The sequence below is a fragment of the Branchiostoma lanceolatum genome, chromosome 8, assembly GCF_035083965.1.
Source record: "Branchiostoma lanceolatum isolate klBraLanc5 chromosome 8, klBraLanc5.hap2, whole genome shotgun sequence".
NCBI classification, from domain to species: domain Eukaryota; kingdom Metazoa; phylum Chordata; class Leptocardii; order Amphioxiformes; family Branchiostomatidae; genus Branchiostoma; species Branchiostoma lanceolatum.
In genome coordinates, this window is record NC_089729.1 from 17665314 (window position 1) to 17681007 (window position 15694).

Sequence of the window (15694 nt, forward strand, 5' to 3'; positions counted from 1 at the left end):
GTCAGCCTAAGCCTTAGCCGTAGCCGAAATTTCAATAGGACTTTATAGGAGGCTACAAAAGCTCAACCCTCCATACCATAAATGGGCAATATCACCATCTACTAAATATAAAAAAATGCAAATAGATGAGACAAAAATAAAAAATGCAAATAGATGAGCCAAAGTAAAAGATAACTTAACAAGAATTTCATCTACAGACTGCTGGGGGCATGACAGGAAGTTAACTTGATTTGTGATTGTCATTTCGGTTCTAGGTTCAGCCTAGAAATGTACCATCCCCTCTGTCTACCTGAAGCATTATCAGCAGAGAGAATCATGATCTCTTGACGGATGGCAAGGTGTTGAGTCCATTTTGATGACACCCTGAGTTTTGTTGCTGGTGAGGGGTCGAGACATCTCGAGAGCAACGACTACTTCTGCACACAGCGCTCTAGCCTGTTTCTGCGGTACACAGACCCGAATATATGACTAATTCAATCTCTGTGGCTATGCCGATGGCCGGGATTACATTCGAAGAAACCGCAAACTTCAATGCTCCCGAGATCTGGGATTTCCCTGGTTCTGTTGGCTCATAACTACCCAGGCTCTTCAACCACCTGCCTTCCGTTCTGGCCCTGTGTCATTGTCTTAGGTCGGGACACCAAGATATGACACAAGGCAAATTATGTCGTGGTCTAGGTCCCCGTAACCACCGACCACGACATAAACAGAAAGGACAACAGATGGGAGAAGAACCCAAGCAGGCATAAGCCAACAGGACCAGGAAAGTCCCCGGTCCCTGAAACAATGAACTTCACAGCCACCCCGAGTATAATCTCAGCCACCGACCCAGTCACAGAAACCAAAAGAGCCACACACCGAGCATATACACCACAGAAACGGGCTGAAGCCCTGCATGTAAAAGCAGCCACCACTCACAAAATGCCCGACCCCTTCCAGCAATATCACTCAGGATGTCAACAAAACACACGTCAAGCACCCTACCATCAACCAAGAGATTGTGATCATCCCTGCCGACAATGTCTCAGGTACACAAAGGAAACCGTACGTTCAGTTAAAGCTATAAATGGAACATCACAAATCTGTAACGTCATACCACGCCAATGACATTAGTCAGTCCCAGCCTAATTCTATGAAAACATGAAATACTTAACTATGCCATGTCCTCTTGCAGGGCCGTACACACGAGCACCGGTCTTCCTGGACGTCACCGTAGAGATGGCGCACTCGTCGGACAGCCTCTCACCCAGGATAAGTCCCACCATGAACATCGGTGTAGCTGATCCGGGCTTGATGGCATCAATGCGGTCCTGGAAGCTGCTGAGAGATGCCAGCTTCCGTTTTTTGTAACTGCAAGAAAGTGAAATAATCAATTAGGATGAAGCATAGTAACATAAGCAAATAAGCAAGCAAGCAAGCTGAGCTACATCTTTTTGCGCTGCGAAACAAGACAAATTGAATATCCTGAAGGTAGCAAGTTCAATTCTCGACCTTGCTGTCCGTCTCAACTTTAACAAAAGAACACAACCGTTACGGTTCTCGTAGATAAGCCGGTAGATTCGCTTGACACATATTTGGCTTCGTGATGTACTGGATGTTGTCACATGGCACCGTCAGTGATGGTAGCGCCCCGGAGTAGTCCGTCTAGACATGTCTGAGACATTGGCGGAAGAAGCAGACATCATAAGCTGACAAAAAACAAGAATTTACTAGCATTAAAGCATTTGACTTCTCTAGCATTAAAGCATTGTTCACATCCACACTGGGAGAAGAAGAGGTACCTTCCTGAGTGAGAAGAGGTATCCTCAAGAAATCAAAACAGTCTGTAACTTGCCTACACAAAGGAATAAATTACCTTTACGTACAAACGTCGCATGTCCTCGAAGATGGCCTCGGTGTCACGTCTTGGATCACAGGCCTTGGAAGCCTTCTTTTCGGGTTTGCTGCGAAGCTCCCGTTGCGGTCAGACGCTTGATAACCGGTGACGCTGAATCACAGCTCGCTGCGGTGTCCGACATGTCGACTCACGGCACTGACTACGGCAAAATCCGTAAGGTCTTCCCTTGGTGATAGCTGAGCAGAAGTGACGCTCAAACCTCCCGCTTGGCCAGGTGAAAGCCTTCTGCACACGGCACGAGGAAAAATACTGGCCTGTGATTCGTCAAAGAAGAGAATTCCGGGTTGCCATTGGTAACAAGAGTGCACTTTTTCCCTATTGGTTGATGAGATTGATCTCATCATAGAGTCTGTCCCTCATTGGTTATATACACTGATGAAATTAATCAAAGCAATGCGAACAACAAGCGCAAGACGTCTGATAGCGATTTAGAACGGCACTGCAGCTGGCTGTCAAAAAAAAGGTTATGGTGTTTCCATCACTGAAGCAGTATGTTATTCAGCTCCATCGCGAGCTCAAAATCACCGCGAACACTCTATGTTCTCCTTGCCGTGAAATTAAATCACCACAAACCTGCATGCATTTAGCACTGTGTATTGTTAACTATTGCGTTTCCAGGAATTCGAGGGAATCAACAAGTTATGATTAGTGAGCTTAGAATTCGGAAAATTCCTTGAAAGCCATCTTCAGGAAAACCAGATCGAAAAGCCCTCTTCATTCCGGTTTGAAAATGCCGGAATCTGACGTCACCTATTGTGCCCTATTGTGACCTAACAATTGATTAATTCAATAATCGGGTGAGTAGCCGTCAGACAGTCAGTACGGCGCAAGTTGCAAATGACTGGAGAGCCCTGAACTAGAAGAAGAACTTTGTTGCGGATGCGCGACAAAATTAATTGTAACTGGTACAATGTATGTCAACTTACATAAATGACAGTTGAACTGTTAACTATGACGGGCTTATGTAAAAAAAAGTTCCACGATTTTCGCAAAATGATCTTAACTTTTATGACTGACGTATTATGAATGTTTCTCATTGATTATAAATCATATCGGGGATCATCTTCTCCACCCAAAATAACAGAAGCTGTCCCAAGTATGACCTTTACAAAGGCTATTCTAGCATTTATAATCAATTATGGAAACTGGATTCTCATTAGCATAATTCATATTCAAAGATGTTTACATTCACACAACTTCCAAATGCCACAAGTATGAAATTGCTGTCATTTACTAGCATGGATTTATAGTAGTTTCTCATTAATTATGCAAATTAGGTCTTCATTTGAATATTGTCTATCTATCAACATCCCTCTCTTCCTCAGATACAAATGTCACATATTCGAATAGTCTCATTATGGAAAGCAGCACGCTTAAGAAATTTCCTCACTAACTATGCAAATTAGAATCTGATTTGCATTATCATAAAGCATCACTTTAGCTATCTAACGTAACATGATCTATTTACGTGCGGGAGTAGTTAACGTCCAGATTGGGTCATGTCCACATGTCGCGGTGTATTATGCCAAAGCCTGTGATCATGAGAAACAAAGAACGTCATAAGTATGATCCTCAGCCATCTCTCTCTATTATACAAAACATTTAAAATGGTTTACGTCCAGCGACATAACAGAATAAGCTCCTGAACCAGTAACAACAAGTTGCACGGAAGCGTCATGCATGACGCATTTCATATGTAATTCGACACCGCGTATTCCATCATGTTTTTCTAAGTTACACGATAGCTAGTATCTTTTAAAAGTAGCTGACGTTAAACCTTTCTTTGATATGTAGACTATCCATGGTGATTCGAGGTTTGAAACTCTTGCCAGCTTTAGGAAGGTTTGATACAACCTAGCGACCCCCGCTCAGATGATACATTTTTGTACGACATAACATCATGGCCATGCGTTTATCACGTGAACGCCACGTGCTGCCGATTTCGGGGAAATTCACAATACAAAAATTGTTTTCTTCCATCGCGTCGGGCAAGCGGACGGACAAACATAGTGACTTTACTGTCATTTGTCTGTAGACTACTTTCGACAGTTACTGTGTAATTTTTTTCCGGTCTATGTTCTTCAAGCATAGCGCTAGAAGGGAAAATACTGAGGTGGACGATAAAGGGTAAGCCTAGCACAATTCTACACCATATGCCCCAGTATAAATATATGCTCGTACGGCGTTAAACAGGCGGAGAAAAACTTACAGACCATGCATTTTCTTGTTAGAAGAGCTGATACTTCTACCCATGGGTTAAACATTTGGCTCTGTCCGCACGGTTTTAGGATAAATAACGTTTTGAATAAATCGGACGTAAACTGGTCATGTTACGTTACATACCAAAAATCCTGATAAACCGCATTTTTAGTTTAAGTATTTTCCCATTGATTTTGTAAATGAGGTATTGATTTGCATAGTCAATATCTATCAACATTTCTCTCTTCCTCAGCTATATGTCACATGTTTAAGAGTCCTGTCCTCATTAAGTATGTAAACTAGATACTGATTTGTTTAATCAGTATCTAATTAAGTAGATCATCATTCAAGCTATCTACGTACCGAAAATAATGACCACCTGTCACCCCCTCCTTGAGTTATTATCTTTCAAAGTCTGAAACAAAACCTGGTCCTGCAGTTCCAAAAAGCCGCTACGGGGCCCAAACCTATATCACTTATTCTCTGCCCCAAGAGCTATCTACCACTCAAAAATCGAGACCATGGTATGTCCCATAACTTATATTAGGATGATCCGGTGATTGCGCAGTGTGGATAGTAAAGTAAGTAACGTGTCATTGCATGGGGGTCTGCATGGGGTATCTTGAAAATGCTTAACGGTAAATCGAAAAGTACCGTTAACGCTCACCGGTAAATGCAGGAGGCTGGCAACTCTTAACTGTAGATTGAGTTGTCATTGCAAAAGGTTTGGGAAACAGGTTTGTTGGATTGTTCCACTGTCATGGAGTGCATGGCTAAACTAGTCTGCGAACACTGCGAACGCTCCTTTGTGACTTTTCGGCAATCTGGCATTGGCCTTTGGGAAAATATTTTCAGTGACGCTTAACAATGAATTTTGGATAACTAATAACAGACTATGTAGAATTAAAACGACCAATTATTCCTGGAGAAACTAAAAACTCATTTGATGTCAGATTACCAAAGCAGGACACAAAATACAAAATGGATCTGTGCCAAGGACAAAGTGGGGACTCCCATGCTGGCCCCCACCTTTGCCCACTTTATTTCACTTTGCTTCCTTGTGACATCATTCAGCTAGTCTAAGAGCTTATCAAGGTAAAAGTAGCGTCCATAAAAACTGTCTTGATGAGTCACCAAGAGTATGAAATTGTAATAGGGTGTGATCATGATATAGCTGAGTTTCTTTTACTTTCCAAGATGTCTTTAGGATGATGTCCGTTCTGATGATCTGTTCTCAATAGTAGAAGAATGTACCTTTTCTAAGAAATAGTTACGTAGGCGGATAGAAGGTATATAAAGAGAACCGATGTAATAGAAGTCAGTCGAAGTCTGGACTGGAGTTGGTCTGGAGCGGAGACCCGATGTAGAGAGGACAGAGAGAGAGAATACATATCAACGTCTTCACGATGTAGCGACTCTTTGTGTTTCCTTGGGTTGAGCGTACCACTAACATCGCAGCTATACTAACGAACTTCGTAAGGGACACACCATAGAGGCCAAGGTCACAACAGCTACCCCTATACCCCTTACAAAATATTTTAGTGATTACCTTTAACTACTTTTATAACCCCATCAATCATTGAATTATGTTTGTGGTGGTGGTATACATCAAGACTGTTGTGTATTATGAGTAATATCTGAGATTTTAATTTGAAATTTCTTGAGTTGTTCTGTTGGCAAACACAATTTCATACTGGTAAGAACATTGCCTCCTTGCCAGATACAAAAAGTAGACTAATCAAGTACCTTGTTTAAACAGATATGTGAGCATTAGAAAATCCAGATTTGTATTATAACCTTAAAAGGTCTACAGCTGACGATTATCAATCAAACTTTATTGCACAACAAATGTAACAGGTGCAATGTATGGCAAGTTCGTAGGTAGTACATATATCAAGACATATAATTATGTATTTGCTTATTAACAATGCTAATAAATTCTACAAGACTTAAGACTAAACACTACGGTATCCAATAAGAGTAATACAGTATACGTATATGGAACACGTATTACATGATACACAGGAAACTAAGTTTACATCAATTATTTATTTTCACTGCCCTTTCCCCCAGACATTACATCATTGCTGTACTCTTTAACAGGGAGACTTTCAGGACCATGGTTAAATCTTAGATGATCCACAAGGCTGGGTTGGCGAGACAAAAAAAGATGACAAAGTAGAAAGCCCGACAAAAACGCCTAAAAACACGTCAAAAACCAGCCGAAACCCATGCTCTGCTTGGAGAGTACACAAGGCCTAGGAAAACACTGACGAAAAAGGCAATTAGCTAGTATAAGCATTCAAGCATAAACGGGTCTTTGAAAATTTCTTCAAGGCGAAGCTCTTTTAACTATGACTATTTATTCATTTGCCAATGAGGCTGTTATTACTATCATTTTGGATATTACTTAGATTTACAAGTAGTCCATTTCTGTTTCCATCTTTACTTATAGTTTTGGATCCGTGGCGTATGTTCATTTTCCTGTACCTTGATTTTATCTTGTTTGTATTACTGTTCTTCTTGTGAAATGCAATAAATAAAAAAATAGAAGAAAAAAAACCCTATGACTATGGATGTGATCATTAGTCTATATTACATGAAACTGACTATGGATTTTCATCTACTTCGCAGCCACAGGCTTAATTCTTATTTCTTACAGATCGTCCCATGGGATGTAAGCTACCTGCCTCTTCCCTCTTAATTACTGTTGTTCAGCGGAGTAACACAACACAAACAATAATAGTTGCCAGGCCAACGAGAAACATCAGGGCCCTGTCCAGCACAAGAGCCGCCATCTTCCACTCGTCCTGCTCATCCTTTTTTTCTTTCTTCTCTCGGGCGTGAGCCGAGTACTCCCGGGCGTGGATTACAATCTCGCGAAGAGACAGGTCGAGAGTGAGATTCGGTGAATCCTTCTGCTGGGTGGTCTCGCGATCCGAAACATTGTAGACGCCCTCTGTGGCGGGAGGAACCACGTGTTTCTCCTCCGCGATGGTGTTCATACAGAAGAGGCGAGCCAGGTAGCGCAGCAGAAGCAGACGGAGCCAGCGGGGCAGCGGGCGGGAGGGCGGACTGTTGTAGGACAGGCGGATCACCACGATGGAGGCCAGGCACGAGAAACCCACCAGCGCGATGGTAGCTGCGAAGAACTGACCTGGGAGGGGGATGTACAAGACTTGATGAGACAGCAGAGATAATAGACCATTCAGTGTTTTGGGATACCGCCCTACAGACGTTAAGGTATTGTTGAAGGGTGGCTGAGGAATTTGGGGATGTTTTTGAAGAAACCCTTTCTTAAGCTTTATAAACCTTCCTCAGCCTTAATTTCTTTTCAGGTAGTACCTTATAGCAAGGTGATGATTTATGCAAATTAGTATGCATATAAGTATGTCATGATTACGTCATCAAGATTTATAAGGCCACGCCCCTTCTTTAGAAAAAAAACGCTCTCCTTGGCTTGTGCTTCGATGTTTATCAATATAACTTTGCAGGAATGTAACGTTGGGTAACATAAATTCGGGATTTTTCCGGTAATGGTTGACTGAAATCAATCTAGCAGAACAATAAACCATCCTTTTTTTGTATAATTCTGTCAGTATCATGTACTATCTTTGCACTAATGATATATAACGGGGGGTGCCCAAATATCGGACGTTTTTTTACGCGCTGGAACTCACGGCGCTCCATTGCTGGTTGCCAGAGAATGGTCATGTTTTAATGAATGAATTTTGAACACATTCATCTAAAGACCATACTTGGACAAAAAATGTATTCATACTGTTCATGGGCCCTTCATGCTCCGCGTTACATGCGGAAGACGCTGTGAGACATTTTCACGAATGTACCTTCTGATTTAGTGCTACGCCAGATAGTGTGCCTAACTTCCTACGCTTTGGTAATTTTGCTCTCTTCGGAAGTTAGTGATGAAGTTAGGGAAATGTAAATTAGGCTTGAAGTCTGCTATATTCTAGCTTTCTTTTGACCGGAAAATTTTGACTGTGTGCACTTCTCACGTCATGTGAGAAGGGCTATATCTAGCGCATCCCAGTTCATGTTTCCACGGGAAATAGGCTACTACGCGGCCCGACGTACGTATTGAATACGGCCCGACTTACGAAATCATTACGAATAAACGACACCGCTGACATCAACAATACTCCGTCTACTTATTGGGAAATATCTTCGCCATCTCTGTATTGAGTTTCCTTTTCATAGACGGTACCAATCACATGTTAGAGCGTAACAAAACTGTGCGTTGAATCGTTTCGCAACCATCGCGGCCCCCCAAAATGGCGGGAAAACAACGTCGTCAGACGACAGCAATGTTTACGTTGTTTTTCTTTGGTCGGTTTTCTTCTCAACAAACACTTAAAGACCCAAATTTTTAGTGTTTTATGAAGTTATTTTTCTTATGTGTATAATAGCTGTGTGACTTATGTATCTGCTTGGCACAGGTCGTATATTTAGGTGCCGGGCCGTCTAGCTACGCAGTGACCCTCTACTCAGCGCTACCATCATTATTGTCAAAATACTACTTTTCGACAAAACAAGAAATGAATATGTACACATATGTTTTGAATGTAAATGACAATTATGTGCATGAACTTGGGTTATTTACCTTCCTTATCAGCTTAGTCATTGGACACAAACACGGCGTACTTATGCAAAATAAGATCAGTAAAAAATCCATGCGATGTTAGGGCGCGTCCGAAGTTCGGGCAACCCCCGTTATGGTAGATTTTGTCTCTAGTCGTGCTGACACCATAATATTTCAACTTGAAACTACCGCCGCACGCACAATGAGGGTGCTGTCGGACAGGGGGGCACATTAATTCGGGAGAGAAGATTCGTCTTGAATATCTTACCGCTAATCACATTTTATACAGCAGCTATTCGTTCCATCCTTGGCTTGAGGAGAGTGCTATGGATATAGACGTGTCCAAGTAAAAAAAATACACGAAAAAACGGCCGTACCGCACACATCAGGCCAGTTCGGGAACAACCCATGTGTTGAGTCGGTAGAACTTCACTCAAAGTCGGCCCATCGTCATCATCGGGCAACGTTTAACGTTACATTATTCATGGAAAGTTAGCTGGATGCCGTAGCAATGGTAATACTACTATGTCTATGTGTTCCTTGTTGTGTTAGGAGCAAACTTTGAGGAAAATATCTTCCTCAGTCCACTATCACACGCAGCATTTAGACAAAAAAGTGTTCCTCACGAACCTTTGTCATCTGCTTGACAACAGGATTCTGGTTAACAATATGGCGGCGGGAAAATACACGTGCCGTAGGTTGTAGCAACAGAGAGGAGTTTTGATGATTGATCACACTTAGAATCCAGTTGCAGGTTAGCAAAGGAGATTGTAATAAGTTGTCTTGTAAATAATTGTGTTTAGCAGGAAGCGGATGTGACATTTTTCTTATAAACCAGCCGACAACCGTGTTGTGTAATTCTCCCACGAATCCCTCAGACAGTGACAATAAGGGACGGAGAGTTTTTGACGTCGCCAACTTCTAATGCATGTCTGAAGCTTTTCAGACAATGTTCTGAATACGTAAGTCTGTCAGGTTTTCATTTCTAGCGGTATTACTTATGTTGCATCTAGCACAAATCCCTGAATACCCCGTTTTCGAAAAATCCCGAATTTAAGTACCCCGCGAATTTATGTTACCCAACGTTACATGATAGTAATACTTAAAGAATGACGCGTGCCTACGAGTATATTTTGAAATATCGATTTTTGGCGATTTTTTTTACAGTAAGTTACGGTCAATTTTGGTTCTTACCAAGCTGAGGAATAGCTGTGGAAGTTTTGGGCAGAGAGTCTGACAAGAACTTCTGGAAGACGACGAGAGCCAACAGGATGGTCATGAAGAAGGCCAGGCGCTTGCCAGTGTCAGGGGGAATGCAGAACCCAAACACGTTGAGAATCATCAGTACGATACAGGGCAGAACCATGTTGAACATGTAGAAGAAGGTCCGACGTTCCAGTTGCATGGTAAGGAGGATAGTGACGAAGGGTTCGGGGCAGCAGGGAAAGATGTCCACCTGTGGGCATACGGTAGGTCACGTCAGCAACACAAACTACAAGTTTTACGTCCGAAAATAACTTCATCAGGTTGGTAGAATATAGGAGATTCTTTGTACACAACCGAGAATTGATCTCACCTGCTAACGTTTCTCAGACACCTTCTTCAGAGCTTCTGACTGGAGTACTGCTTCTCACCACTATAAGTAGCCGATGTAGGTGGCGCTTTTGCGGTGAGAACACTGTCCCAAACATGGCTAAGTTTGTATCCCCCTCGTCTCGGTTCATCGGCTACTTATAGCGGTGAGAAGCAGTACTCCAGTCAGAAGCTCTGAAGAAGGTGTCTGACGGACACCGAAACGTTAGCAGGTGAGATCAATACCTGGTTGTGTACAAAGAATCTCCTATATCCTACAAGTTTTACGGTTTTATAATCTTGAATGATGTGTCATCTACGTGGAACAGTATATTCTCCATCGTTACCTTTCTTTCCAGCAGCGCTCCATTCAGGATCCATTCCACGTTCTGGGTGAAGACGGCGCGGTCTGCCGTGGATTTGACCAGGGATATGTTCACTTTGTTGCTGTTGTGAATCCAAGACCCAAACTCCAGAATGCATTCCTGTAAAAAGGTGATAAGTTCAGGAATAGGTACATGTATGTAGGTTCCACATTTCTTGCTTTCTAGAGAGTGAAAGTATCACACACACCAAACAGGCAGCATTGGACTTTAAAGGCACCCAGAGCATTTTATGAGACTTAACTGGATATATTCTCGTTGCTGTAATCTTTATGAAATTGACATCTAATGCCACTGTTAACCACATTTACGTGCGTAATTCTTTTTAAAAGTGCTCCAAAGGGGTACAAAAATACGCTACATGGTAATCTTTTAAATTCATGCGCCTAGTGTAAATAGACCGATACCATAGCCCGGTCCACCTCTGTCAAAACGTAGAAATGCAAAATTGAAATATAAAGATGCAAATATTTGACGGACATGCAGTCACTCTTGCATTGGTCGAACCGCTAATTGTGACGGACAGTCAGGATCAGTCTATTAGGGCTTGGATTTTCTATCAGTTCTCGACACACAACGACATGGTATTTTTGCTCCTTTAATGTCGATATGTAATGGTATCATGTTATTGAAACTTACTATGTGTAGGAATGACTAGAAATTTGAGTTTTTTAAATTCAAGTTTCAAGCCTCTTAAAATGCCCTGGAAGCCATTGAGCACTGCTTTAACATACACGACTTTCGTCTTCTCCCATTTATGTTTAAATCTTATAACGGGAAATATCTTAAATGTCCTAGATATTCGTCTACCTGCTTGTCGAATGGAAACCTTGAAATATCCACTGGGCATGCGCTGGTGAAGATGGCGGGCTGGAGGTGCGACACTCGTCCGGCACTGGTCACTGTGACGTCAGTGATGGGTTCGATGGCGCCGTACGTCTTCGCTATGCTGTCACGATAAAAGAGACCAATGATTGTACACAAGACGTACTGGATGGATAGAACATAAATCGAGGGATTGGCTCTAAAGCTAATTTCATCATGAAACAAACATGAAAATTTTTTTTAACGGTTCTCAGTGGCAAATGTGCTAGATGTTGGCACATCGGCAACCAAATCCGCAGTGTGTTTTTGGTACACAGTTTGACAGATTAGCTGAATAGGCTCGGTGGGCGTCACTCCACCGTCCGGGAAGGTAGTGTAAAGTGCCTTTCCCAAGGGCACAACGTCGGGGCATGGTGAGTATCGAACTCGGGACCTACGGATTCCGAGTTCAACGCTCTAACCGTTACGCCACGCCGACGTCACTAAACAAACACAAAACGCAAACAAACATGAAATGCTTACAAATGCTTCACGCTAATCAGCTCATCAATCCATCGACATGATTTCATGAAGACCTGCCTTACTTGTTGTAGAGGAAGATGTCAGGCCTCCAAACATCAGAGGAATGAATGGTTAAGGACTCCACACCACCATGTTCTGAGGCGTTCCATGTCAGGTACTCATCATCCCAGTACTGCACACATAGTACACAGATATATAAAGAGAATTCAAATTCTACAACTGGATATTTATTTCCGGACGTTTCGAGTGACATCTATCACTCTTCTTCAGCGTCACTAAATAGTACACAGATATCAGGTTACAGACTTCTCCCTGAATTCTGAAGTGTCGAAAACTGCTGCAGTCGACATAATATACAGGATAATCAACAAATGTGTTTGAAAAGAAGTTGAAGGATGGCTTTCTTTGCTTAGATATTAATCACGGCTCATGATACTCACCAAACGCAGCCAGATGTTGATTTGGAATGTCTGCTCTTTTTCCGCCTAAAAGAAAAGAAATCATTAAGGCCAAACCAATTGAATTTCTTGATTAATTTTATTGAAAAATTTATTTAAAAAAAATTTGTGAACAAAAAAAATCATGAAAACAGAAGGCTGGGGCCAGCCTTCTGTTTTCATAATTTTTTTTTTCAAAAATTTTTTTTTTGGAAAATAAAAATCCGTTAACCAAGAAATAAAATTGGTGTGGCCTAACCGCATGAAAACGGGATAAGGATTTTGTGTGGTGCTGTTTTATACAGCGTACGAGGGATTCAAGAAGAAATAAATTTATTTCAAATGCGCAATGGATTTTGGTGTATTGATTTGAGAGTGTATGAATTTTGATATGAAACCATTTACTGATGTATACGTGTTTTGTAATTAAGACGAACATTGTAGGCCAACAACTTTTACAGGTAACCAGCTTATTTTTGTAATGAAACCAAGTCTTTTACAGTGATAATAGTATTGCAAGCATCTTCAATGAAATACATGACATTTTCAATAAGTTGTTGTCTAGTCATGTCTGGTGTGGTTTGATAATCATTTTCTCATAATCATGGTGGCACGCATATAACGTTATGTGTACCTTGAAATAAACGGTGTCACATGTAATTTAGGAGAACTTCTTTACTTACTTATACTTTATATTGTTGAAAAGCCCAAAGCTAAGCCTTGTCTAGCACATGCATGTATTTGTACATGTATTTGGCACTCCTGCAGAACTAGCCATGAATTGTCTTTTCTTCTCTTGAGCAAGCCAGGCCCACAAAGAACGAGTATGGAAAGTAGACTGACATATTGTACAACGATACTGAAGTATGACCATGGTGGTAAGGCCACACCAATTTCATTTGTTGATTCTCGGATTTTTTCAGAAAAAAATTGGAGCGACAGGGAAAAAAAAAATCCGGGGTGAAGATAAGGGTTAACATTACATAAAGAATAAGAGGATATTATTCAAGTTTCAGCTTTGTATGGCTTGTTTTAATGCAATGCACCCCTTTCTTTGATCTACTACTATAATTTTTAGTAACAAAATTACCTTTTGCCATGTAATGTATGGATTGATATTGAGAAAGTTTTAATGAATGTAAAATTATAACTTATGATCAATGTGACCACACATTTTAGGTATGTGCAGGCCTTTATAATCTATTTTGGTGTGAAAAATTTTCTGTCAAAAAATGGGAAGATTACGGTAATATCTGCTCTGTTGTGACATAAGGACTAGCATGCCTGCCAGCTAAGACAGATGTTATAATTTCCATTGACTAAATAAATGAAATATAAATATAATAAATAAAATATACAATAAATAAAAAATACATAAATAAAATATACAAGTGATTTGATAGATAAACAAATAAAAAGATAAATAATCAAACAGACTGTAGGAAAACTAATGTTATTATCATCAATCTATTTAAAGAAATAGCATTCAAACCTAGTGAAACAAATTTTGCCATGAACCGAAACAACTTGCCTGGAATGTAGCGAAGTGACTTGTCTGGCATGTAGTGAAACGTTCAAATGTAAAGAAGTTGTAATGTCTTGGAACGACCTATAACCTTACAGGCGTGTTGCCTTTCTTAGCTTCTCTATATGCTAAAACCGTGAAATACAGCATGGGTATACCGTTAACTAGTGCTGCGTACCTAAACGTAACATCAGGTACAGGTACCGGTACCGAGGTTTAGGTACAGGTCCGGACCTGTACCTGAATAATTTGAAAAATTAACATATGTTTTTCTGAACTTCTTCAATGACAAAAACATAGACTGTTTTCAACTTGCCAGTATCTTTATTCAAAAAACATAACTAGGTTTCCTACCACCAAACTCCCTTGGCCTAGAATGCCAAATGCTATCAAAACTCCCGGCCTGCCTGAACGACCTGTTGCATATTAGTTACTCTGTTGCAAGGTATCACTTTGGTCACGTTTGGTGTTGCATGAGGTCAGGAGATCAGTCACAAAATAAGCACATACTTGGTGTAAATCTACATTGGTACAGTACCGGTACTTCATGATCCGGTATTTTGGACCGAATAAATTTTTACGGTACACTACCGGTACACAGAACCGGTACGCAGCACTACCGTTAACCATTGACAAGCATATCTGTGACAGTGTGGGCCTAAGTAATGGATCCGATTTCGTCAAAGGGATACATGTTTCTCACCAGTTCGATGATTTGTTTCAGCGAGATGTCGAAGTCCACGTTCACAGCTGTAGACGCTGACTTGACCGGCCGCAGACTTTTGTCATAGTTGGACAAGAGGGATGACTTTAAGGCTATGGCCTCATCCTGTCTTCTTACATGTATATTGCACCTGGACCCTGAAAATGCAGTCTTCTATTATATGTATAGTCTTAACCTCATTAACATATCAATTCAGAGTTTTGGTATGAAACCTGGTTCTCTTGTTCTTCCATTAGTCACTGAAGTAAAACAGCGTATGCTGTCTGAAACGTCCTTTTGAAAATTGACAGTGCAAGACTCCTGTACTAGCAAAGAATAAAATTTAACAAGGGTATCATCTTTGTTTTTATAAACATTATTTTATCTGTTCAACCATACCCTTGTCCTTATTGAAATTCAACCATTATTTGAATACTGGTAGTTCACTCTAGTCAGTACATGTCCAGACCTGTACCTAAACCTGAGTGTACCTGTACCTAAAATTTGTCTAGGCACACAGCTTTGCAGGCAAGACCGCAAGAAGTGCATGCACACGTAACCCCCGTTACATTACACAGTGGATCTGAACTGATGTGTACATACCTGGTATCCATGTAAATGTTGTAAGAAGTAGAAAGCCGATAGAAGCCTCCATACTGGTGTTAGTGGGACCAACCTATGCAGAAATGGGTGTGGCCCTGTAATATCTGGTTCATGAATAATAAAATTGCTCATAAATCATGATCTTGTGACAAGGTACTTGGAAGAAATATCAAGAGCCGTACATATGTCTGATTAGTATTCTTAAGACGCTCCCAAAACTTGAGTCATACGTCACTACCTTCTTAAAAGCTTTGCAAAAGCATAGTTGAATTGACTTGTTAAATGTCAGTGACCTTAAACAGGGTAAGGGACATATGCTTTTACATCCTGACATGCCTGATGTCACGTCAATAGAAGGCAGCACTTAACAACTTAAGAAAGCCGTGTCGACTCGTATTATCTTCAAGCTTCACGGATGAGGATGACAA

General features: G+C 41.0%; 1 protein-coding gene across 1 annotated transcript; it reads right to left on the reverse strand.

Annotated features, from left to right (window-relative positions):
• Positions 1–6741: 6741 nt before the first annotated feature.
• On the reverse strand, positions 6742–15318 carry LOC136439524 (neuronal acetylcholine receptor subunit alpha-10-like). Its single transcript, XM_066434942.1, has 8 exons — positions 15267–15318; positions 14664–14821; positions 12439–12483; positions 12061–12170; positions 11462–11600; positions 10616–10753; positions 9891–10152; positions 6742–7253 (listed from the first exon to the last, which is right to left on the reverse strand). Exons 1-8 carry the CDS (start codon positions 15316–15318, stop codon positions 6811–6813), a joined length of 1347 nt encoding a protein of 448 aa, XP_066291039.1. The 3' UTR covers positions 6742–6810.
• Between the last annotated feature and the right edge of the window lie 376 nt (positions 15319–15694).

Bases quoted from the DNA above. Each gene is read 5' to 3' on its own strand.
- LOC136439524 (XM_066434942.1), bottom strand. From the start codon at position 15,318: ATGGAGGCTTCTATCGGCTTTCTACTTCTTACAACATTTACATGGATA. The intron at 14,822-15,266 runs GTATGTACACAT...CTGCATTTTCAG, and splicing joins AACATTTACATGGATACCAG to GGTCCAGGTGCAATATACAT. The intron at 10,153-10,615 runs GTAACGATGGAG...GTATGCCCACAG, and splicing joins GAGCGCTGCTGGAAAGAAAG to GTGGACATCTTTCCCTGCTG.